The sequence below is a fragment of the Helianthus annuus genome, chromosome 17 (genome assembly GCF_002127325.2).
Source record: "Helianthus annuus cultivar XRQ/B chromosome 17, HanXRQr2.0-SUNRISE, whole genome shotgun sequence".
In the NCBI taxonomy this organism is placed as follows: Eukaryota; Viridiplantae; Streptophyta; class Magnoliopsida; order Asterales; family Asteraceae; genus Helianthus; species Helianthus annuus.
Genome location: NC_035449.2, coordinates 132560990 through 132587929, shown reverse-complemented (window position 1 = coordinate 132587929; position 26940 = coordinate 132560990). Strand labels below are relative to the sequence as shown.

The 26940-nt window shown below is 39.8% G+C and overlaps 1 protein-coding gene across 1 annotated transcript; it reads right to left on the bottom strand.

Annotated features, from left to right (window-relative positions):
- Nucleotides 1-386: 386 nt before the first annotated feature.
- Nucleotides 387-21671, bottom strand: LOC118488896. Its single transcript, XM_035986315.1, has 6 exons — nucleotides 21519-21671; nucleotides 21026-21278; nucleotides 18536-20098; nucleotides 17571-18031; nucleotides 14515-15936; nucleotides 387-440 (listed from the first exon to the last, which is right to left on the bottom strand). The coding sequence occupies exons 1-6, from the start codon at nucleotides 21669-21671 to the stop codon at nucleotides 387-389; spliced, it is 3906 nt and encodes a 1301-aa protein (XP_035842208.1).
- Nucleotides 21672-26940: the final 5269 nt, after the last annotated feature.

The following is a 26940-nucleotide window of genomic DNA, read 5'->3' as shown; positions in this document are numbered from 1 at the left end:
TTCCGCAAAGCCCGGGTGTGACACAAATACTGTCCAGATGAAAATTTCTTAAAGTTTAAAGCATTTGTTGCTCAAATTTTTGATGATGATGATTCATTTTTTGTAGGTAAAACGAAGAAAATCAAAGAAAAACAAGCTGCGAAAAAGAAGAAGGTTACAAGACAAGATGATAGTGACAGTGATGTTAAAAATGCTCGAGTGATAAAGAAGCAAGTTAAAAAACAAGATAGTGATGATGATTATTATGCAAGCAGAATGAAAGAGCACCTAAGATTTCTAGCCGAGAGAGATAATTATGATGATGCAAATGTTCGAGTGACGCAGGAGAAAGTTAACAAAACAAGATGACAGTAATGATGAAGATGTTCGTGTGATAAAGAAGCAGGTCAAAGAAATTCCAGCTTTCGAGGTTGATGAGGAAGCTGATGCAACAAAGATGCCTGAGAAATGTAAAAATTGTGAGACTGTGAAAAAGCAAAGCAACACGTTGATTCATAACATGAACAGACTGAAAGAATCTTATGATGTTCTAAACAAGGCAATGAATCAATATAATGAGTCAAGCAGTGAACAAGCAACAGCTATGAAGACACTCAATGGAGCATACATGACAAAGCAGAAAGTCATCAATTATTACATTGAGATGTGTGCTGAGCTTGAACAGAAATTGGAATATCAGAGGATAGAAACTGAGAGAGTAAACAGGTTATTGAAAAGTTACTCATGTTCTTCTTATGTGATTGATAGGATTTATCCTACAGTGGTCGGCATGAAAGCATTCGAAGAAGAGAAACCTGAAGTGGAGAATTCTGGTTAGAAACAAAGTCTCAATTATACAAAGTGTCCACCCCCGCTTGAAAATGGATATTCTCCAAGAAATCCTAATTCAGAAAGTGTAAAAAAGGCAACCAATTTACAGTGGGAATCTGAATCTTCAGATAACTTACCAGACAACATTGATGTCACTTTCACATCGTCCGACCCTGATCATGAGTCTGAGTTAATTAAGAAAGTGGTCGATCAGGTGTTGGATAAAGATGAAACGAAGGAGTCAAACTCTAAGTCAAAGTCAAAGTCTAAGTCTGAGACTTCGAGTTCATCAGTCAACAGTTCAAAATCACCGGTTAAAAGAGTTTACAATAAAGATTTTCTGTTATCACAAAATAATTTGAATGACGAAACATTCAAAGTAGCATATACGTTGAATGATTCTGACAAATTATATCCTGATGAAGAATTTCCAATAAGAGGTGTTAAAACTGAAATGATCAACAAGGTTTTCAAACTAAAAGAAATTAATATTTCTGAAATAAAAGATGTAAATCTTTCTGAAAAACCTAAAAAGTACACCTCAAGAGTTCAACAAAGGTTAAACAAGAAAAAGGGTTAGAGTTCTTGTCACGGCCCCCGACCCGGTTTGACCCGTTCCGGGAGCCGCGGGACAGAAAATCCCGTGGTATTTATTTTTATAGCGGAAGTCTTAACAGGATCGTTTTAAACTTGAAAATTTTGCCCGAGTATTATTTATTTACATTTAGGATAAACCCCATAAATATCATAATTTCATTATTTTACAAACATGTTTATTTATTTTATTTGAGCCACCACTTCAAGCTTGATAGTGCTCCGTAGCACGTGTACTTAATTCAGTAGGTCACCTGAAACATGTTGTAAAAAGGTTTTGTCAGCGGGGAAATACTGAGTGAATCATTCATTTTGATAAAAATGACACATAGTTATAAATTACAGCATAAGAGCGATTACTATGGCAGTATCTTAATTAATATCTGGTCTTGCCACCCGTGTGACGATGGTCATACCACTATTGGGTCCAGTCACCCAATTAGTGACGTTTTGTCACTGTTAGGTCTTATTAGCCTAACCCATGTTAGGGCTTATTGCCTAACCGTGAGAAATTAGTAATGTGCACAATACCCCACTAACCAGCGGTTAAGATAACCACGACTTAATCCCTGTAATTATAACACTTTGAAAATAATTTGAGGTATTGTAATACTTACTCACAAACGGTGAGAAAACAGTTTAAAAAGAAGAATGACTCACAAACTGTGAGAAAAGAGTTTATAAAAGAGGAATGACTCACATTGCAGATTTAACGGGCAAGGTATAAGCCTACTGATTAGCCTTGATTAACCTAATTTAATAATAATGCATACACAACAGGTTAGTAACTAATTCAGCAGTTACGTCAATTCACGAGATCAAACCTTCACAACGATTAACAAGTGCAATACTTAATAATTCAATCGGATTCACAACGAATAACAGAGCATAGTCCGAATTCGAACAGCACTCTAATATTCAAGTCGAAATCACGACGAATAATCAAAGTACAAGCTCAATTGAGCAGCACCTGGACTATCGTTGGATAGTTATAATCGATCGGACGTTGAATCGTAATAGCGATCGAGTTATACCCTGATTGTGGCAGCACTTCGTGAATCGTGTGTGTTTTTGTAGTAAATAGTGTATAACTTCGTCTACGAAGTGAATTTCTTCGTCGAATTAACACCAAAATGCAAGTGCCAGACCCCTCTATTTATACCCAAAATTTGACCCTGTCGCGTAGCGCGAGGGGTATCACTATAGGCGTCGCGCTACGCGAGTGGTAACCTATGTTACGCGAAATTTGTCCCTGTCGCGTAGCGCGAGGGGTACCCCCATGAGCGTCGCGCTACGCGAGTGGTAACCTATTTTCTATAGGTAGCTTCGTGTCTAAGTAGCTTAGCTGAGTTGATAAAATTGTGAAATTCAAAACGGCCAGCAAGTTATTTAGATAATCGTAACTAGGGTTTTGCCCCCCCTGAGTTTTAGGGGCCCTGATCCTGATTCTGATTGTTCTGGAAATTTTAGGGTTTGCGTAGAATCATTTGGGTGTCTCAATTAGGGTTTTCTTAATAGCTAATTACCATCCTAACTATGGATTTTAGTGACAGTTGTTACATCCTCCCCACCTTAAGAAAAATCTCGTCCTCGAGATTTACTAAAATAGATGAGGGTGCTTTCTCTTCATCTTTAATTCCAGTTCCCAAGTGTATTCTGGTCCTCTCCTGGGTTCCTATTTGACTTTTACTAGCACTTAGTCGTTTGTGTTTGAGAAACTTAATCTTCCGATCTTCTATTTGTAGGGGTTTCTCTATGTACTTAAACTTCTTGTTTACCTCTACATCTTGAAGAGGTACGACCAGGGATTTGTTTTGCTAAACTTTTCTTGAGATTGAATACATGGAACACATTATGTACTCCAACTAAGTCTTCTGGTAGTTATGGGTGATGAGCAACTGGTCCTATCCGTTGGACTACTGGAAATGGTCCTATGTATTTTGGACTTAGCTTCCTTTCTTACCGAATTTATAAATTCCTTTCCAAGAATAATACTTTCAATAGCATTTTGTCTCCAACTTGAACTTCGACGGCTCTTGTTTGTTATTTGTATAATTCTTCTAACCGTCTTCAGTCTTTTCTTCGTGATACTGAATATCACAGTCGTAGTTACTGAGGATTTCCTTTTCCTCATGTTTAATTTTTGTTCCAATATATATCTTAAATTCTTATGACCCATATGGATAGTAAACTTACTTAAATAATGTTTCCTAATCTTAAGGGTAACTTGTGGTTTCTAAAATTTTTTTTTTTTTTAGCTTACAAGGGGTAAGGCTTTCTTCGTGCTTTTGCAATTGCCTTGATGCATACACAATTACCTTTCTGTGTTGCATTACCATACACCCAATTTCTAATTTTGAAGCATCACCGTATACTTTTTAAAATCTTCTGTTCCTTCTGGTAAGGCTAGGATTGGAATTTTTGTTAATTTATGCTAGAGGCTTCTTTTTGTTTAAGTTCTTATTTAGAATTAACTGTTTTAGCTTAGTTAAGGATATATCTATCTAAGAGAATTCCTTAATAAACTGCCTATAGTATCTGGCTAAATTTACAAGATTCCTAATTTCCATTTAAGGATTGCGAAATCTTCCATTTTAGTGATTTGCTGCTATCTTAGTAGGATCTAAGTGAATACCTTCATGATTCATCATGTGACTTTACGTAATTTATTTCCTTTTTGCCTATTTTGACTGTAAAGATTTGCCTACGTTTGATAGGTTAAGAGTTTGACAGAATGAAGTATTTATAAAACCTTGGTTTGTACCAGAGTCAAATAATACTCGTACCCACTATGATGTCAGGAATGAGTTCAGCTTCCTGAGTGGTTAATTGAAAAGCTCTTGCGTTTTTCTTGGTAGTCCCTTCTGCAGGTTTCGTCTTTTCGTTTGCTGAATTGCCTAATTTCGGGCAGCTTGTTCTGAAGTGTCCGGGTTCTCCGCAACTGTAGCAAGTGATTGCCTTCTTTTTCCTACAATCCTCTTCTCGATGTCCTGGAATTTTGCAAAAATTGCAGCATCCTTTGCATTTTCCAAAATGCTTTCCTTTGCAGACATCGCAAAATGGAATAGTGGAAAATCGCCCGTTTTCTCTTTTCTTAAAATTGTTACTATTACCTATATGAAATTCTTGGGAAATTTTCTGGGCTAAATCCTTCCTCCTATTTTCTTCCCGTGTGCGTACCACTCCGTCAGTTAGAGTGTTAGCTAATTCTACCGCATCGTCAATTGTGCGAGGTCTCGCAGCTTTGACAATGTCACGAATCTCACTAATCAAACCCCAGATATAGCGAGAGATAAGTACCGGTTCTGGCGAAGCCAGAGTAGGTACAATTCTGGCATACTCAAAGAATTTTGAAGTATACCCTCGGCAATCTACGTCTACCATTCGGTGACTTAAAAACTTATTCACCATCTGCTCTTTTTCATATTCGGGACAGAATTTCCTTTCTATTAATCGCTTAAATTCTTCCCACCCCATGGCATAGGCTACGTCACTTCCTTTGGCTTGTAACACTGTATTCCACCATTCTAATGCTTCTTCCTTGAAAAGGTGCGAAGCGTACATAACCTTATCTTCCTCAACACATTTACTTATTCTGATCACTGCCTCGGTTTTCTCTAACCAACGCAGTGCCGCAGTTGCCCCTTCATTGCCTGCGAACTCTACGGGTTTACAGGCAAGAAACTCCTTATAAGTGCAACCAGGCGTTGCAGCTTTCCTTTTCTTAGGGAGCGGAGCTCGTCGCGGTTCATTATCATGATTAACATGATCATTTCCTCCGTTTACGCTATTACTGAAATTATCTTCAGAAATACGTTTGCTAGGAATGATTTGCTGTGGTTCTACGGGATTTTTAACAGCAGTGACAATTGCTGGAATAGCGTTGGCTATCCCCTGAGCAATCATTGTTGGAATAGTATTGGCTATCCCTTGAGCAACGATATTTTCTATATCTTGCCTAGTCATATATTGACCCCCTGATTGTTGCTCGGATTGATTATCCTCATTAACTGGTTCATTATTAGCGTTTTCCATCGGATAACTAATTGTATATATATATATATAATTGTATTAGTATCAAATAAATAACAAGTGTATACAAAATTATTATATAGTTTTATATAGCCAAACTATTGATTTCTCGAAATAATAATATGCCTTACAAAATTTTATTTGTAAAAATTTTACAGACTGATTTTGACTATTATTATTACACAATCCTTGTTTCCTAAGTCTCCTATTCTTTGGTAAATGATATTCTAATAACAGTGTTTCCTCTTAGGAGATCTATTCCTCAATTTCTTAGATCTTATTCCCAGTATACATTAATTCTTAGTCAAAGTGGCGGAGTCTAGCTATATTCTTGTTATTTATTGGTGGATTTTGGTTCTGGATTGAACTGAGGAAAAAGCTTATAGGGATTGTTCTGTAGCTGTATTTCCTGAGTCAACCATTCGTCTATTTTGAAAGGTTGCGAGTGTACTGAAAGGTTTGGAATAGCTGGTTCTAAGTTCATTGATAGTTGTGTTTCATTAATAGTCTTGATAATACTATAGTCTGTTATTGTAAGATCTATTTCTTCTTGAGATGGTAACCCCTTAGTTTGCCTAGAACTTTCTTCAATTTCCGGTTTCTTAGGCTCGAGAGGTAAAACATTAAATTCTGTAGGTTCCTCCATATCTGGTATATATCTATTAAAATCTCTGGAAACTTCTACTCTTACTGGATAGAGATTTAAATTCTGAAGGGTATCAGACAAATCACTCATGCTGTTTTTGCATAATACACACAATTATTATGTCAGAATTTATAACAAATTTTGATAGAAATATGTGTTTAACTACCAGAACAATTAGAATTTTAAAGTACCCTAAGTTTTATTTATAAGTTTATATATACTGAATAAGACTTCTAGACTTGTAAAGGCACTAAAATTTTAGTCTAATTTATTTATTAATTGCTAAACATATAAAATTTGTTCCATACTATATGCAATTAATCAGATAATAAAGCACATAATCACAAAATAGCAATTTAATAAAATTAAGTATTTTCTAAATACTTAATAGGCTTAAATCAGTGGCTTGATCAGTGGCTCTGATACCACCTTTTTCTGTCACGGCCCCCGACCCGGTTTGACCCGTTCCGGGAGCCGCGGGACAGAAAATCCCGTGGTATTTATTTTTATAGCGGAAGTCTTAACAGGATCGTTTTAAACTTGAAAATTTTGCCCGAGTATTATTTATTTACATTTAGGATAAACCCCATAAATATCATAATTTCATTATTTTACAAACATGTTTATTTATTTTATTTGAGCCACCACTTCAAGCTTGATAGTGCTCCGTAGCACGTGTACTTAATTCAGTAGGTCACCTGAAACATGTTGTAAAAAGGTTTTGTCAGCGGGGAAATACTGAGTGAATCATTCATTTTGATAAAAATGACACATAGTTATAAATTACAGCATAAGAGCGATTACTATGGCAGTATCTTAATTAATATCTGGTCTTGCCACCCGTGTGACGATGGTCATACCACTATTGGGTCCAGTCACCCAATTAGTGACGTTTTGTCACTGTTAGGTCTTATTAGCCTAACCCATGTTAGGGCTTATTGCCTAACCGTGAGAAATTAGTAATGTGCACAATACCCCACTAACCAGCGGTTAAGATAACCACGACTTAATCCCTGTAATTATAACACTTTGAAAATAATTTGAGGTATTGTAATACTTACTCACAAACGGTGAGAAAACAGTTTAAAAAGAAGAATGACTCACAAACTGTGAGAAAAGAGTTTATAAAAGAGGAATGACTCACATTGCAGATTTAACGGGCAAGGTATAAGCCTACTGATTAGCCTTGATTAACCTAATTTAATAATAATGCATACACAACAGGTTAGTAACTAATTCAGCAGTTACGTCAATTCACGAGATCAAACCTTCACAACGATTAACAAGTGCAATACTTAATAATTCAATCGGATTCACAACGAATAACAGAGCATAGTCCGAATTCGAACAGCACTCTAATATTCAAGTCGAAATCACGACGAATAATCAAAGTACAAGCTCAATTGAGCAGCACCTGGACTATCGTTGGATAGTTATAATCGATCGGACGTTGAATCGTAATAGCGATCGAGTTATACCCTGATTGTGGCAGCACTTCGTGAATCGTGTGTGTTTTTGTAGTAAATAGTGTATAACTTCGTCTACGAAGTGAATTTCTTCGTCGAATTAACACCAAAATGCAAGTGCCAGACCCCTCTATTTATACCCAAAATTTGACCCTGTCGCGTAGCGCGAGGGGTATCACTATAGGCGTCGCGCTACGCGAGTGGTAACCTATGTTACGCGAAATTTGTCCCTGTCGCGTAGCGCGAGGGGTACCCCCATGAGCGTCGCGCTACGCGAGTGGTAACCTATTTTCTATAGGTAGCTTCGTGTCTAAGTAGCTTAGCTGAGTTGATAAAATTGTGAAATTCAAAACGGCCAGCAAGTTATTTAGATAATCGTAACTATGGTTTTGCCCCCCTGAGTTTTAGGGGCCCTGATCCTGATTCTGATTGTTCTGGAAATTTTAGGGTTTGCGTAGAATCATTTGGGTGTCTCAATTAGGGTTTTCTTAATAGCTAATTACCATCCTAACTATGGATTTTAGTGACAGTTGTTACAGTTCTGGTTCGGATTTTGGAAAGAAACCAAACCATAATGGTAATTTCAAAAAGAAAGGTTTAGGTTTTATTCCACCAAACCAAAAGTGGGTTGTTAAGAAATCAGATGATAGTTCTAGCAATGATTCTGATTGGTAAAAATCAGAGGAGCTATTTTCTGGCGATGAATCTGACTCATCAAAGTCAGAGGAGCCACAAGTTGAGCGAAAAAGTGAAAATTTTGTTCCGCCAATGGATGACGCAAACTTTCCACCATTGCGGACTGAAAATTTTAAACAAAAAGTTGGAAAAGTTGAGATTTCAAATCAATTCATTTCTGAAAAGAAAGAATTTGATGTTGAAAAAGCATTTAACCCCAAAGTTCAAAAGATTTTTGGAAAAATGGTTGACGGGAAGGTAAAAGGGGTAAAGGAATTCTATGAATTGAAAAAGAGTAAACCAGATGAAGATGCTTCACCCATGTACGTATCGTCATGGGATAGAATCTATCATGAATAAAAAACCTGACTTGCCGGAGCTCCCAAGTGGGTAATCGTGGAGCATGAAACGACATCTTTCTAAAAATTGAAAACTGTCATATTTCAAATTGCAAATGATAATGTTGATAAGTGAACCTACAAGTGGTTATTCCTGCAAGTGGTTAATCAAGGTTGTTAAGTTGAACTTGATTTAACTTTCATACTAGTGGTTGAAAAACAATGTGATGAAACCCCTAACCTACAAGTGGTTTGTGAATTTCAACAAAACTTATTTTCCAGAAAAACAATTTTGATTAAAACAAACTTAAGTGTTTTGAAATCATAATGGGAAAATAGTTTGTTGTCAGGGGGAGTTCTAATTGTTTATGCTAAGTGAATGGAGAATTGAAGCAATTCACATCGGTTTGTCAAATTTTCTTTAAATGGTTTTGAATTTTAGGGGGAGTAAGAAATTTCAGAAAATTCAAAAACATTAGAAAATTTGAAAAAGCCAAAAACATGATAAAATCTACAAAATCCAAAAAACATCGAAAAATGAAAAAGTGTTTTGTTGTGAAAAAGAGGAAATGATAGTACATCAGTAGATAATCACAGCATGCTAAAGAATTGGAAAGTCAAACATGATAAACGATCTCACTGATAATATGCCAGTAGGTTTTTACACGGTTCTTAGATTGTTTTCGAGATATAAACCTAAAAATCAATACTTACTTATCTCGTGGGGAACATCTCTCGGATATATGGGTAACCCCCGAAATCTTGTTTGAAAGGCTATCTATTTCTGACATACTAGGTCTTTGTGCGTGATGATATCTGGGGTATTATACCTGGACTTCTGATTTTGCGGGAGCAATAGCCTGGTCCTCGTATAATGCTCGGCACTGCTTTAATCTTAAAGCTCACCCTCAGCATAAAAAATGATGAAACATTGAAAAATGCTAATCATGTGTTGTTGAAGAAAAGATCCCCAAATGGGACACACCTAAAGTCGAGCCATCATCTCTTTGTCTGAACGGAAGTTCTAACCTAAGCTCTCATGGTCTCGCGTTACCCGTTTACAGATATCATTAGTGTACATTCACCTGTAAGACTGAATATAGGAGTCTGGATATGGGAGTATATTCTGAGGTGGGACACGCGAATAAGTTTAAGTGCTTAAAACACTAATTCTTATCTCGAAACAATTGAACTTTGTGTGAAAATTTAAGTGGATCAGTATACTGACAATCTAAGTGAATCGTTTAGAACTTAAAATGTTTAAAGCTTAACGGTGTTAGTGATTTGTCTCATAAACTGATATGATCCTCTTACACAAACTCACAAAAATATTGTCTATAAATATTTGTTTACGGCTTTTCTTTATAAAAAAAAACCAAAAAGATTTTAAGTGTGTTTTAGCATAAAATTTTGAAAAATCAAAAAGATTTTATTTCATCTTAGTTTCGACAACTGATGTTGAAAAGCTGATTTTCAAAATTCTGAGTGCTAAACATGATGAACAAATAGGGTTGGGAAAGTTGGTTTGAGATGAAAAGTGAAGCAAAAGTTTGAAATAATTTGAAGAATGATATTTTTACAAGTGTTCTATAAATTTGTCAAATTTTAAATTTATGAAATTTATTTTGAGGTAGAGTTTGTGCAGGTTAGAGCTGGGTTCCTGATTCTGATTGTTACAGAAAGCCAGGTTACGATCTTAGAACCTGTGAAAGCTATAAGTGCCAGGTTTCCGATCCAAAGCCTGTAGATTGTGAATTCCAGACTGCGATCCCAGCTTATCGAAAAGGGGAGTCTGAAGATGTAAGAGCCAGATTTAGGTCATGGAACGAAGCTCAAGAAAAGGCTGCTGATGCTGAAAGAGGATAGAGCCAGAATTGAGATTTTGGGAAAAAGAATCAAGAGATTTGATCAAGAGAATTTGAAGAGTCAGGTTGCGATTCTGGAAGAGAAAGTGAAAGAGATAGAGAGAAAGAGAAGATTGAGGATGCTTATATTGTCAGATACTTTGCAGAGAGCAAGAAGACTGATCAAGACAGAAGATGTACTGAAGACCAAAGACTTCGTCAACATCCAAGGGGGAGTCTGTTGGTGCATATGTCTGTTGACTTCATCTTGTATCAAGTCTTGTGATAGGTTAGATAGATCAGGGCACGTTATACGAGAAAATCGAGAAATATGTAGGATGAAGCCATTTTGCATGAACTGGTACATGTCCAGTTCGTACGAATTGACAATGCCAGGTCACATGAGTCCTGTTGGGATTGAACCCTAACAGAGGAACAGATAATTGATCGGAGAGTCGCGCTCCGGTCAAAGATAATATTTATATACCCTAATTACCCTTAACAAATAGCTAGTGGTAGCAAGGGGTCGAACCACGAAGAGTATGTGGTTTGCGAATGGACTTTGAATGAAATGTAGAAAATGTCACTTTTATGAAGCTTGCTAAGATATGTTTTTGTGTTTTTGTTTGATTGGAAGATATAAATTATAACTACTAAAAACAAGCAATTGCAATAATGTAAATAAGGTTTTGACAAGATAGAGAAAACAAGGTTCACACCCGGTTCGGTTATTGCAATCCTAGGGTTCTTACAAGTTTTAGATTTAATTCACTTGAATATGTTATTAACGGATTTCTATCATCAAAGCTTAGGTGCCAATTGTTATCAACGCATACACGGACTACAATGCACTTCGTTACTTCGAACAAGTAAAACCTTTTGAATGACAAGGCATAATTGCACAAACTTGTTTCGCAAAGTCAAATTTCATAACTCACTCGACAATTCACAAATATAGTTCAAATGCATGACAATTGTCAATCAATTCAAATACAAATCAAGTTGTCACAAAACCAAACTAAATCATTGTTCAAACCCTAGACTTACAATTAACCTACACCGGGGTGAAACCTCCGAGGAATTAGCCGCTCATGGTGTAAATGGCACGATCAACGGATGCACGAGACTTGAATTGGGTCATCTTGGAGCTTGAAGACGGATGGTTGAATGATTAGGGTTTGGAATGGTTGGTGGTGATGAATGGATTGAAGGTGGAAGAATGGTTGTGATGGTGATGAACTAGGGTTTTGATTCGGGTAAGAATTCGGGTTGTTGAGAGAGTGGAATATGGAATTGAGATGAAGTGGTGATGAAAGATGGATGAATAATGGCTCCAAACCTTGTTTTCAAACTCCAAATGAAGTGTAACTCCCGAATTGAAGGAGCTAGGACCAATAGGAATCGAAATAAACCCCCAAATGGCCAACATTCGCGATTTTCAAATCCCACACCCGTCGCCGACGGGTCTGACCCCGTCGCCGACGGGCTCCCAAAAATGCATGTTTGGCCGACGGCCTAATCAACTGGATACGGGTAACTCAGCATACGGGGTTATCCAGGGGGCGTCGCTGACGGCCTGGACCCCGTCGCCGACGGCCCCCTAAAAACCAACTTTCCATTTTTCGCTCCTTGCACTTCCGGTTGATCCGTAACGCATCCCGGTGCTCCGGTTTTCGACCCGATGACCCGTAAAGCTCCCGAAAAGCTCCTTAAACTCCATCAAACCTGCAAGACACATTCTTGATTAAAAGTAGGCTATTCGAAACTAAAACTTACGTAAAAACGTTAAGTTAAACAATAACAAGCACCGGTTTTCAACCGCGTATCACATCCCCACACTTGTCGTTTGCTTGCCCTCAAGCAAATCTGTTTTTCACTTTCACGTGGGTCAAACAATGAATATACATCCCATTCCCGAGACAAAGGTTAAGGTCTAATGTCATACAAAAGTTCAAACTCTTTACAATATTCAATGTATTTAGCGGTGACGTGCTTTAGATACACAAATGGTTACCCAAGATTAACCCGCCCGTAAAACTAACAAATCATGCATATCCCTCACAATGTGCTCTCCACTCGGCTTAAAGTTTGCTAACATGTGTAATGTATTAGCTTTTCAACAATTAATCGCTCAAAACCAAATAGAACACGTACCCGCATAGGCTTGCAACTCAATCATTCTCCACTATCGAACACAAATACTAAGCACAAGTCAAAAGGTCTTTGAGGGTTTGTAACGGGGCTAGGCGAAGGGTAGGAATAGGATATTTTTAAGTGGCTATGGTGATGAAAAATTCGAATTTTATTACAAAAGAATATCCTAAACAAAAGCAAACTATAAACATCCACAATGGGCAAAAACTTTCGCCTTTTATTCAACAAACTACTAGCACATCTTTTTGTGTTTTTCTCAATACTTTTTCATTCTTTTTCGCAACATTTTCTGATTTTTTTTTAATACAAAATGAATCACAACTATACAAACTTAAGTTCCTATAATCGAATTTTCATCACACGGGTTTAAAAAGAAAAGGCTTATGGTTATGGGCTAAGTGGGTGATCAAACGAAAGGTCTAGGCTCAAAATGGGCAACTAAGGAGTTTGTTCGGGTAAGGATATAAAAATGGTTTAAAGAGAAAAAGTTTTACCTAATGCCTTAATCATTCTCGTGCTTGTATTTGGTCTATAGTCTCAAATGTATCAAAAGTTGCAAGTTCTGCAATACGCGACTAATGGCCCACTCAAACAAAGAAACATGTGAATGTGAATCTATGATTTATAAAGGGCTCAAACCTCACGTATAAGGGTATGATATGTGATATGCATACATTGCTAGTTCCTTAGGCGAATTATTCTCAAATAACCACCCGCTAAATACCCGATATGCTTATTAATTTGAACTTGACCATGACAAAAGACCAAATGGTTTGTGACATCCCTCGTTGACTTGATTACTTGTGCTTTTGAGATTGCTTTGAAAACAAGACATATTTGAAAAATTTTTGAGATTTTCCCCCATCCCCACACTTGAGGTAAACATTGTCCTCAATGTGTAGTATTTAAATGAACGGGTCAAAATCAAAAATTTTTACTACTCCCCCATCCCCACACTTGAGGTACATATTGTCCTCAATGTGTAAGAACTAGAGTTTTTTAGAGCACAAGAGATGTGACACGGCTAACCTCCCCAAAATTACACCCCGGAAAATAAAATACAAAGTACAATCCACTTATTTGCTAACTAAAAATCAAAGGTAAAAAGAAACGTATGCACCTGGTTTTTCGCTAGTTCCTCGTGTGCTCTTCATCTTTTCAACCAAGCGGTCGTCTCACGAACATAGTGTACCTACAAATCTTAACCCTTGTGTAGAAGCATGCTTCTCACAACCATCAAAATCTGTTAATTACCTAGTTCTACCACTTTTATGAAATTATTACCAAGCCATACATTATTGTACCTTTAACTTTATGTGGAAAATATTTTACAACAACAATAAACCTAACTCACTTTCGTAGGAATCACGACGGCATTTAGCATATGCACGCAAGCCCTTTAAACCTCCCGATAGCTCGGGAGGACGAGTCGGTCTCGTGAGGGTTATATAGGGAACACACCCACAAAGTTCATTTAACTAAAAAAAATAAATAAAAACAAAAAGAAATAACGGAAAATAATATACAACAACAACAACATAAAACATACCATACCTCTACCGCTGATATCGCTCGTTTGGATCCATGGGCGGGTTGGGTTGGTATAGATAACCAGTGAGGGCCTCGAACATCTCCCTATAGTTATCTAAGGGGCTTTGCTCCCCTTGGGGCGGTGGTTGGTACGGGATTGGAACGAAGCTAGACCCTACCGCTTCAGGCCAATGCGGAGTCGGGTCGGATGGGCCTTGAGGATAGGGAAGATCGGAGTAATTTGTCCACCCCGAGTGCTCGGCGTAGGGGAGGCCGGCTTGGTAGTCTCTATGGTGTCGCTCCTGATCATGCAACACTTTGGCGTTATTAAGCGCCATCTCTTGAGAGACGTACATGGCACTCCAACAGCGGCGGTTCAATTCTTCTTCTTGTTGTCGACGCGCCGTTTCCGCTTCTTCCCATGCCCGCCTTCGGGCTGCTTCATCCTCCTGTTGCTTTGCTAACTGTTCCATATGTGATCTTTGCATGGCTTGGAACAGTTCTTGCTCTTCCATGAACTTATTCATTCTTTCACGTTGGGCTCCTTGAGCGTCCCAGTATTCTTGCATTGAAGCTCCGTAAGACCCTTGCCAAGCTTCTCTCCTTTGATTGTATTCCCGACCTTCTCCTATACACGCGGAGACATTATCATATATCTCCTGTTGCCCCCTGTCAAAGTTTTTGTAGGAGGGCACCCGTCGTCGGGTCACAAAACCTGCCACCTCAGCGTTGATCTCCCTATGTGGCCGCATGTAACGTTGCCTTGGTCTTTGTGCATCGGAGGGTTCAGCTTCCTCCTCTTCTTCCTCCATCTCCACATCTTCTTCCTGCACGGGTGGTGCCCCGGAAGTACGAACCTCAAACTTGTTCCCCAAATCATCGGTCACCACATACCTATTTCCCGAAAACTTTACCTCTATCCTCCAATTTTTCTTCATGTAACCCCAAGTAAATTCCTCCACTGGCTTAGAGGCCCATAATGCTTCCGAGGGTAAGCAATTCTGCTGCACAAGCATGGCACTAATGAGGCGTGCATACGGAATAAACCGCCTCTGAGACGACTCCCTGGTAGCCCATGTGTTCATCATGACTATGTGCCTCCACGACAGTGTCGGGGTCCCATACAATAAGGCATGCACCACCCTGCAATCACTTACTCTCACACCCCCATGATCACCAAATCTTGCTAAAATGTTCTCAACCGAGATCCCTTGAAGGATCTTTCCCTCGAGCGACATATGCTTCCGTTTCATGTCACCCCCTGGGTGGGTTGGCAAAATAACATCTATCAATTGATCCATATCGTTGATGTTCAAATGATTATCCAAAAAATTCTCAATGGATGGGTAATCATAGGCTTGTACCCCCAAAGAATCAAACCCAGCAATACGATTCATAGTTTCGAAAGACATCGTCATGTTTCCTCGAGATGTCTTCCCCACTAACTTCCATTGCGAAGGGGATTCATTCTTGTTTACAAGCTTCAACGTGGACAACCACTCACATACTTCCGACAAGTAAATCCGGTGAGTATTGTCTTCGCACCAATCCAAAACGCTCTCCCATCCCAACCTCTCAAACATTTGTACAATTCCGATTTTCCAGAATTCTTCTACATTCACGGTCCGTTCACATATCACTCTTGTTGGAACCGGCGTGTTCACCCCGTTTGTCATCTTCCATTTCCACAACTTAGCTTCCAACTTTCTATCTTGGTAGCTCGACAACTGTTTGTTCTTCTCGTCATCCCAAATTCTGGCATTTTGACTATCCCTGAACTTTGCCCATTCCCAATCTTGTCGGTATAATCTTGCATCATTTTCTGCAACAGTGCTCGGTTGCTCCCACTTCTTCGGTATTAAACCGGAAGAAGACCCAATCCCGGATGATGAAGCTTGACCCGTAGTCTTTTGTCTCTTGCTTCCTGCCATGACTACAATCAAAAACAAGCAAAACATCAATATAGATTCAACGTTCATTAACTCCCAAACTTTGAACATGAAGTATGATGTTGACAATTTAATTAACACGCATACGCAAAGTCGCCTCTTTAAACTTCCAAAGTCGCTCACTTTATCATAACTTATTAATCTTTTGTCAATCTTACAATATCTTATAATTTTAACAAAGGTCAACATCATCTTCATGTTCAATCATGTTCATAACAGTGTAATCACTTCACTATGGTTATGACATACTCAAATTCCATTCAAAACAACTAATCTTGTTCAAAATCATGCTAGCACAACATACATTGTCTAAACAACCTACTCTTAAACCAAATAGCTTAAAATTTCGGAAGAAAAACACTAATATATGATAATCAAGCATAAATTTGAGAAGAATCCATACCTTTGATGTTGTTAGACAAGAAGAACTAAGAAAAGATGGCAAACAAGCAATTTGATGAACACCCTTTCAAAAACCCTAAAGAACACGCCCAGAAATCTTGCACAATAGCAAGAATTGATGAAAACCGTGTTGGGGGTTTTGTTCGTCTTGAAAAATTACTCAAGATGGACCCAAGAATCAGTGGATTCGGCGGAAAATTGAGAGAGTTATGGAAGCTTGAAGGTCTAGGGTTCTTGAGGTGAGATGAAGAAAGATGGAGAAGATGAAAGGAATAGGTGAATTTGGAGAGAGAAGATGCAAGGAATTTTTGGTAAAAACTGATGTGGGAATGATATGGGTCGAGTTATAGGGTACAAGTGCACTTGGGTTATGTTAAAATAGGTTTAAGAGTGATTTGAATCGGTTTTAAACGAATGAGGACGAACCAGCGTCGGAACGAAATGGGGAGCCCGTCGCCGACGGCTAGGACCCCGTCGCCGACGGGTGGTGAATTTTGGTTCTGGTGCCGACGTGTTAATCATCTGCTTACGGGAAAACTTATCCGACGGGTTATTAGAGACCCCGTCGCCGACGGCCACCACCCCGTCGCCGACGGGTACAAGAAACTTTTTTTTTTTTTTAATAGGAGGAAAATTATGAAGTTTTACCAAAGGGACTATGTACATAAGAAATTCCTAAAAATTATTAAAATGTTTTTGTGATTTTTTATAAGTTAAAATTTTAAACAAATAATCGTTAACGGCCCTACCACCCCCCAAAAAAAAATCGTGTATTGTCCTCAATGCACCAAATCAAGTCTAAAACATACCTTGTATCTTCATGACCCGTTTGGAGTGCCCGAACTTCACACAATCAAGAAAGGTTAGTATGAACCGAAAACGATTCCCATCCGAACACACAAACAATTAAATATGTATACATAACTTTACAAAACGTGTTACCGGTCCTTTTACTTCACCTCATATGTTGGCACGCTTACCAAGAAACATACCAACTCCACATTTGCGTCCTTTTTCTCTTCGTTACCATCAAGGAATGATTTAAGGCGGTGCCCGTTAACCGTTTGCTTCGACCCGTCCTTCGGGTCCTTGATTGTAACATCTCCAAGCCGTCCGACCCGTGTAATCACATACGGGCCCATCCACTTGCTCTTGAGCTTTCCCGGGAAGTATTTAAGCCTCGAATTGTAGAGCCAAACCTTTTGACCCACTTCAAACTCCTTTGGCTTCAACTTCGCATCATGTGCCCTCTTCATGTCATCCTTGTACTTTGAGGCACACTCGTACGCTTCTTCCCTAAGCTCCTCCAACTCGCAAAGCTTTAACTTTCGCTCCTTTCCTGCATCGTCATATTTCATGTTAACCTCTTTTATAGCCCACCAAGCACGATGCACAAGCTCAACCGGCAAGTGACAATTTCGCCCATAAACTAAGCGATAAGGAGTGGTTCCAATAGGTGTTTTATGAGCCGTTCTATAAGCCCATAAAGCATCATTCAACTTCGTTGACCAATCCTTTCGGTCGGGTCGAACGGGCTTTTGCAAAATTTCTTTTATTTGCCTATTGGAAACCTCAACTTGACCGCTTGTTTGTGGGTGGTAGGGAGTAGCAATTCGATGGTCAACACCATACCGTTTCAAGAGTTTGCCAAAATTAAAATTCTTGAAATGAGATCCCCCATCACTAATGATCACTCGGGGAACCCCAAATCTAGAAATTATATTTGTTTGAACAAAATTGCAAACAACGGTGTGGTCATTCGTTTTAGTGGCAATCGCTTCGACCCATTTGGATACATAATCGACCGCCACCAAAATGTATAAGTTGCCATGCGAATTAGGGAATGGGCCCATGAAATCGATCCCCCATACATCAAAAATATCTACAATAAGGATCGGTTGCATGGGCATTTCATCCCTTTTTGATATACTCCCTAACTTTTGACACTCAACACAATTTTTAGCGAAATTAAAAGCATCCTTAAAAATAGTCGGCCAATAAAGGCCGCTATTGAGCACTTTGTGTCCAGTTTTGTGACCACTAAAATGGCCCCCACAAGCAAATGAATGCAAGTGCATCAAGACGCTAGGAATCTCCTCGTCGGGTATGCATCTTCGAACGACTTGATCCGGACAAATCTTGAATAGGTCCGGTTCTTCCAACGTGTAATACTTGATTTGAGACAGGAAGTGCAACCTCTTCCTTCTATCCCAATGAGCCGGCAAGTCACCTGTAACCAAATAGTTGACAATATTAGCATACCATGGTAATATTCCAACTTTTAAGATTTGCTCATCTGGAAAAGTCTCATTAATTTCTTCACGGGAAGAATCCTCTACACTCAATCGAGACAAATGGTCCGCGACCACATTCTCGCTCCCTTTCTTATCTCGAATCTCTAGGTCAAACTCTTGTAGCAAGAGAACCCATCGGATTAGCCTCGGCTTCGCATCCTTCTTGTCCATGAGATACCTAACTGCAGAATGGTCAGAATAAACAATGACCTTAGTACCCCATACATAAGCACGGAACTTATCCAACGCATATACCACCGCAAGTAGCTCTTTCTCGGTGGTTGTGTAATTCAATTGTGCATCCGAGAGAGTCTTACTTGCGTAGTAAATTGCCACCGGTTTCTTGTCTACCCTTTGACCCAACACGGCCCCCACCGCATAATCACTTGCATCACACATAATTTCGAATGGTAACGACCAATTCGGTGATTGCAAGATTGGGGCCTCAACCAACTTTTGTTTCAACACATTAAAGGCATTTTGACAATCTTGGTTAAATTCAAACGGTTGGTCTTTTAGTAATAATTTACATAGGGGTTTGGTTATATCACTAAACCCTTTTATAAATCTTCTATAAAACCCCGCGTGACCCAAAAACGATCTAATACCCTTAACATTCGTGGGATAAGGTAAGGTAGAAATAACTTGCACCTTTGCACGATCAACCTCTATCCCACGACTCGACACTACATGCCCCAACACAATCCCTTCTTGAACCATGAAATGGCTCTTTTCCCAACTCAAAACAAGATTTTTCTCAACACATCTTTTCAAAACTTTTTCGAGTTGGTCAAGGCATGTATCAAATGATGACCCAAATATTGAGAAATCATCCATGAAGATTTCCAAAGACTCCCCCACCATATCTGAAAAGATACTCATCATACACCTTTGAAAGGTGGCGGGGGCATTACAAAGTCCAAACGGCATTCGCCTAAATGCGAAGGTACCATATGGACAAGTAAAAGTAGTCTTTGCTTGGTCTTCCGGATGTATAGCAATTTGATTGTATCCGGAATAACCATCCAGAAAACAATAAAATTTTTGTCCGGCCAATTTCTCAACTATTTGGTCAATAAATGGCAAAGGGAAATGGTCTTCGGAAGTTGCGGCATTCAACTTCCTATAGTCAATACAAATACGCCACCCGGTTACCGGCCGAGTGGCGACCTCTTCACCTGCGTCGTTTGTGACGACTTGAATACCCGCCTTTTTTGGAACTGTTTGCGTCGGGCTCACCCATTGGCTATCCGAAATAGGGTATACAATACCCGCATCTAGCCACTTCAAAACTTCCTTCTTTACCACTTCTCGCATATTCGGATTTAGTCTTCTTTGTGTGTCGCGAGAAGGGTTCATTCCATCTTCCGTGATGATCTTGTGCATCACCACCGAGGGACTAATTCCCTTCAAATCCGCAATGGTCCACCCGATAGCGGCTCTATGGGTGACCAATACCTTCATCAACCTTTCTTCTTGCTCCCCGGTTAAATTGGATGCAATAATAACCGGGAGCGTGCTACCTTCACCCACATAAGCATACTTAAGATGCTTGGGTAGCACCTTCAACTCTAATGCCGGAGGTTCTTCCAATGACGGCTTCAACTTCGTGTCTATGCTTTCCGGAAGACTTTCCACTTGATGTGTCCAAGTGGGCCTTCCTTCTTTTGCCGCCATAACCTCCAACTCTTTCATCTCTTCATCCATGCTCCGATTTGTTTCTCCTTGTAACCTGTCAAACATGAAACGCTCCTCTATTGTGTTTTCCTCTTCGACACTAGTGTCACATAGAGGTATACACTCGTCAACGATGTCCGCCATATAACATTCATCGCCAACTAGAGGATCCGTTAATCCTGAAAAGACATTTAACCGCAACCGACGGTTACCAAAAGTCATGTCGACCGTGCCCGATTTGCAATTAATTTGGGCATTCGATGTTGCCAAAAATGGTCGACCTAGGATCACCGTTGGTTGCTTGGTTCGGTCCAAAGAAACATAATCTAACACAAGAAAGTCCACCGGATAGTAAAAGTCCTCGACCTTGACTATTACATCCGTGACTATCCCACGGGGTAGTTTAGGGGTCAAGTCGGCTAACACCACGGTGGTGTTCGACACTTGAAGTGGACCAAAATCATATTGGTCATATAAACTACCCGGCAAGATACTCACACTCGCCCCAAGATCCAAAAGTGCCCGTGTCATTTTGAATTCACCCACTTGTATTGAAATAATGGGCGCCCCCGGATCTTGGAGTTTTGGTGGAAGTGCACCCGAAAGAATTGAACTCACATTTTCGGTTAAATCAAGTTTTTTAGGAAATTTGTGAGTTCTCTTTTGGGTACATAAATCTTTCAAGTATTTCGCATATGAAGGAATTTGTTTGATAGCATCTAAGAGTGGTAAGTTAATTTTAACTTGTTTAAAAATTTTCCACATCTCCTCTTGATGTGGGCCTCTTTTGTTTACCACTTTCTTAGATGGTCCCAAAAGAGCTTCGGGAAAAGGGGCGGTATTACCCTCCACACCCTTGTCCTTAGCCTTTGGGATGGGAACGGTCGCAACGGGTGTATCTTTGTTAATTTTTAATTCATTTTTATTTTGACCCGTTCGACCGTTATTCTCTTCATCATCACTCGCATCTTCCACCACCCCTTCAACAAACTTGGGTGGTGGTGGCTCAACACCGTTATCTATCACTCGACCACTACGTAAAGAAATTTTGTTTATTGGTACCTCACGTGTGTTTTTCGAGCTCGACCCTTGATGCTTAGGGTTCACCGTGGTGTCGCTTGGAAGTCCTCCTCCACTTCCACGAATTTGAGCCATCGCTTGAGCAAGTTGCCCCACTTGCTTCTCCAACGCCTTATGGGATTTATCTCGTACCTCAAACTCTTTCTTCATCTCTTGATTTGAATGATTGATAGCATTCATAATAGCATCAAATTTTGAATTTATCGAGTCATCACCCTGAGAGTTTGAAGCACTACTCCCATTTCTGCCTTGGTTGTAACCTCGTTGATAATTACCTTCACGGTTTTGATACCCTTGGTTACCCCCTTGATTGTAATTCCTTTGGTAACCCCCTTGGTTACCACCTTGACGATTGTTGTATGAAGACCCACCTTGACTACCTTGATTACCCGATTGGAAATTCGGATTCATTTGATTTGAGGCGTTACCATACCGGAAATTAGGGTGATTTCTCAAACCCGGATGGTAAGTGTTGGAATTCATGTCGTATTGCTTCCGATCTCCATACACTTGATTTACCTCTTCGGTGTAGTCACTCGATCCCGTTGGGCATTGCTTGGTGCTGTGCCCAATATCACCACAATCTTCACACACTTCAAATTGAACCGCATTCACCTCCTTCTTTTTCTTCAATTGAGCTATTTCCCGCTCTAAGGTGGAAATCCGATCCTTGGAATCGAGATCGGGAAGTGACCGGGAAACCGGATGCCTTTTTGCTCTATCGGCCGATTCTTTTTGTTTGGACCGTTTGCTCATCCTCTCCAAAAATTCCCAATCGTCAACCTCATGATTGCTCAAGAGTGTACCATTGCTTGTCGTCTCGAGCCGATTCCAAGTCGCATCATCCAAACCCCGTACGAAACATTTCACCAATTCCCATTTTTCTATTTGGTGATGTGGGCATCTCCTCATGAGTTCTTTGAATCGGGTGAATGCTTCATGTAGAGGTTCACTTGAAAGTTGACGGAATGACCGAATTTCATCTCTAGCATCGTCGGTCTTGGCCATGGAGTAGTATTCATCCAAAAATGCTTGTTGCATTTGCTCCCAAGTTCGAATACTATTGGCCGGAAGTGTAAAGAACCACTGTTTTGCTTTATCTTTCAATGAAAATTGAAATAGCCGAAGCTTCACTTCCTCTAGTGCGAAATTATGTCCTCCAATAGTATCACAAATAGACGAGAACTCCGTCAAATGAGTGTACGGCTCGTCATTGGACCTCCCGTTGAAATGAGGAAGGATGTTGATGTAATGCGGCTTACAATCAAACATCCTCCTTTCACATACTATTGGAGAGTTGTTCTCGGTCACTATCGGTCGGAAACGGTCATTTACTCCCCGTGGAGGTTGTTGACGACGTTGTGGCCCATTAACTTCTTGATCGACCGGTCTTCGATTATCCCGTCTTTCATCCCGTCGTTCCTCTCTTCGATTATCTCTCGGGTTACCACCTCCCACAAAACGAGGAATCCGGTTTGGGTTTACATTGTTGTTGTTATTGTTGTTGTTGTAAAACCCTTCATTCCGGTTCCATTGGTTGTTGTTTTGTGGTTGACGGTTGTTCCCATAACCATTGTTTCTTCCACCCCCGTAGTCATATTCCTCTTCCCCAACATAGTTGGCGTTTTGAGACCCAAACTCCTCATCGTCGTACCTTCGAGCATTGTATACGTTTCCCCTATTCAAGTAACCCCAATCTTCATCATCATTGGCTCGATCATCATAATAACCCCCATCGTCCGAATTTTCCGTATGAATGCTCACGTGTTCCGGCGATTGATAACCGGGAACACTATACGGTTCGTCATCGGGAATTGCATTCCTTAAATCGTCGATGTTGAAGAACGGGTCTTCATTTACAGGATTGCCGTGATCACGGTTACCTCTTCGATCGGAGTTGACATTCCGATCATCAAGGTTAATAGGTAACGATGCTTGTCGGTTAAGAGGTTGTTGTTGAGGTGTTCGTTGGGTGTTGTTGGTGTTTTGGTTTCGGAAAGGTGGAGTGGGTGGTCTTGCATTGGTGTTACCACCCGGTTGCTCTTGAGCGGGATAAAAGGCTCCTCGGGATTGAAATTGATTTGGGTGGAGGTTTTGGTTCGGGTTAAAGTCTTGGTTGGAATTGTGGTTTGCCATTGAATCGGTTTCAATGGTTGGTGTGAATGGTGGTGTTTGGTTGGTTTGATTAGAAGCAAGAGTTGCTTCTAACCGGCTTGCTAAGTTTCTTCTTGCGAGTCTTTCAATTTCCGGTTCGTAGACTAGCGGTGAAGTCCTCCCGGAATTTCGTGTACGCATGCACTACCTGTAACCTGCACAAGTAACACACCCCGCGTAACAAGGAAAAAGACAATACAAAAAGAAAGCAAAACAAATTAAACAGTTAATCACACAAATTCAAACAATATCCAAACACAAAGCGCACGCACTCCCCGGCAACGGCGCCAAAATTTGATCGGAGAGTCGCGCTCCGGTCAAAGATAATATTTATATACCCTAATTACCCTTAACAAATAGCTAGTGGTAGCAAGGGGTCGAACCACGAAGAGTATGTGGTTTGCGAATGGACTTTGAATGAAATGTAGAAAATGTCACTTTTATGAAGCTTGCTAAGATATGTTTTTGTGTTTTTGTTTGATTGGAAGATATAAATTATAACTACTAAAAACAAGCAATTGCAATAATGTAAATAAGGTTTTGACAAGATAGAGAAAACAAGGTTCACACCCGGTTCGGTTATTGCAATCCTAGGGTTCTTACAAGTTTTAGATTTAATTCACTTGAATATGTTATTAACGGATTTCTATCATCAAAGCTTAGGTGCCAATTGTTATCAACGCATACACGGACTACAATGCACTTCGTTACTTCGGACAAGTAAAACCTTTTGAATGACAAGGCATAATTGCACAAACTTGTTTCGCAAAGTCAAATTTCATAACTCACTCGACAATTCACAAATATAGTTCAAATGCAAGACAATTGTCAATCAATTCAAATACAAATCAAGTTGTCACAAAACCAAACTAAATCATTGTTCAAACCCTAGACTTACAATTAACCTACACCGGGGTGAAACCTCCGAGGAATTAGCCGCTCATGGTGTAAATGGCACGATCAACGGATGCACGAGACTTGAATTGGGTCATCTTGGAGCTTGAAGACGGATGGTTGAATGATTAGGGTTGGAATGGTTGGTGGTGATGAATGGATTGAAGGTGGAAGAATGGTTGTGATGGTGATGAACTAGGGTTTTGATTCGGGTAAGAATTCGGGTTGTTGAGAGAGTGGAATATGGAATTGAGATGAAGTGGTGATGAAAGATGGATGAATAATGGCTCCAAACCTTGTTTTCAAACTCCAAATGAAGTGTAACTCCCGAATTGAAGGAGCTAGGACCAATAGGAATCGAAATAAACCCCCAAATGGCCAACATTCGCGATTTTCAAATCCCACACCCGTCGCCGACGGGTCTGACCCCGTCGCCGACGGGCTCCCAAAAATGCATGTTTGGCCGACGGCCTAATCAACTGGATACGGGTAACTCAGCATACGGGGTTATCCAGGGGGCGTCGCCGACGGCCTGGACCCCGTCGCCGACGGCCCCCTGAAAACCAACTTTCCATTTTTCGCTCCTTGCACTTCCGGTTGATCCGTAACGCATCCCGGTGCTCCGGTTTTCGACCCGATGACCCGTAAAGCTCCCGAAAAGCTCCTTAAGCTCCATCAAACCTGCAAGACACATTCTTGATTAAAAGTAGGCTATTCGAAACTAAAACTTACGTAAAAACGTTAAGTTAAACAATAACAAGCACCGGTTTTCAACCGCGTATCAATAATGTAAAGCCAAAACCGGATCCCATCAGTGGACACTTAATAAGCAGCAGTTTGCTCTAAACTTTCCCCTTGACAGTGGTTATCTAACAGTTGATGGATGTTAAGTGCTGCTCAACTACAACAACTGATAAACCAAACTCTGATGATTATCTAACAACTGCTGAAGACAAACTCTGTTGCTCTATCTACTGCTGTGTCCTAAGTACTGCTGAAGACTCATGCACTGCCCTCTCAAAGACTGATCACCTTTGAAGAAAGCACTGAAGACTCAACATATGTGCTAAGGTTACAACAATGGAACGTGATGCAGTAGTTTCTTTATGTTTTGTACTTTAGTGATTATCAGATGTTACATAACAGTAGTTTGTATAGAACAGTATTTATAGTTTGTTAGGTCGTTAGATGTCACTATCATGGTGACGTCAGCTGAAGCACATCAGTAGTTTGGTTTGCCTATAAGTATGACAGTACTCTGTACTGTGACACATGATCATTTTGAGTGAGTTTTTCTCCTCAATTCATCCTTTCATCTTGTGCAACCAACTCTGGTGTATCAGGCTGAGGGGGAGTTTAGATTGTAAGCCTGCACTGTAATCTTTTGCTTTTATGTAAATCTTTTGAATCAATGAAAAGCAATTGTTTATCAATCTATACTTTCCTTTGTTTGTGTTTACAAAGTTTTCTACTCTTTTCCGCTGCACTTATACGTTTTATGCAAACAAACACAATCACAGACAGCCTCAGATCCTAACAAGTCCATTCCATGCGAAATGGGTCTTCTATATATAGGTGCCTTGTTCATTTCATTTGTAACGTTTTGGATTCCGGTAGCGATGCTCTGCCGAAGTATCTCTAGGTTGTAAATCCTAATCAATACAAGAGGTAGTTTAAGTGATTCTTAGTGCAAATCAGCTGAAATAACTCCGATACGTCTGTTTCCGCCTCGTATTGGACAAGATCTCTTCTGAACGACTCGTTTTGGGTCTCACAACGATCCTACAAAAACGTTTGAAAAACAGTAAAAGAGGGGACTATGTATTCACTTGAGATTGCTCAATAGTCTTTGGATAACCACCAAGCAATGCTAGAAAGATCACGGAATCAAACGACACCTAATATAGGTAACTACTTTAATAAACAGACCTAAATCGGAGGATCGGATAAAATGAGGTTTCGTAAACCAAATGAGTGTAAGAACTCATGTAATATGGTTTAACAAAGCCTACATTCTAAAACGGAACCTATCCTAAGTGCTTACAACCCATTACGACTTGTTTAGGTAGCTTACACTACTTTAACGTGTCGTTCGCGTAAAACGCGTTCGGACCGCCTAACTAGTCCTATGATAAGTAACATATGCCTTAATGTGTCTAATAATGTTGCCTAATCAGTTTAGATGTCAAAATTTATGTTACATATGCTTAAAATGAATTTTGGCGTAAAAAGGGTATTTTGGTCATTTTTCCTAAGGCATATAATTTCCTATCATACAACTAAGTAGACTAAGTGACCATAAAGTATAACCTCGGAAGGTTATTGTTGGACCGGTTTCCGACCCTAAACAGTCAGTATAAAGTAGTTCATCTCCAAATACAAAGGCAGAATCAATGTAAAT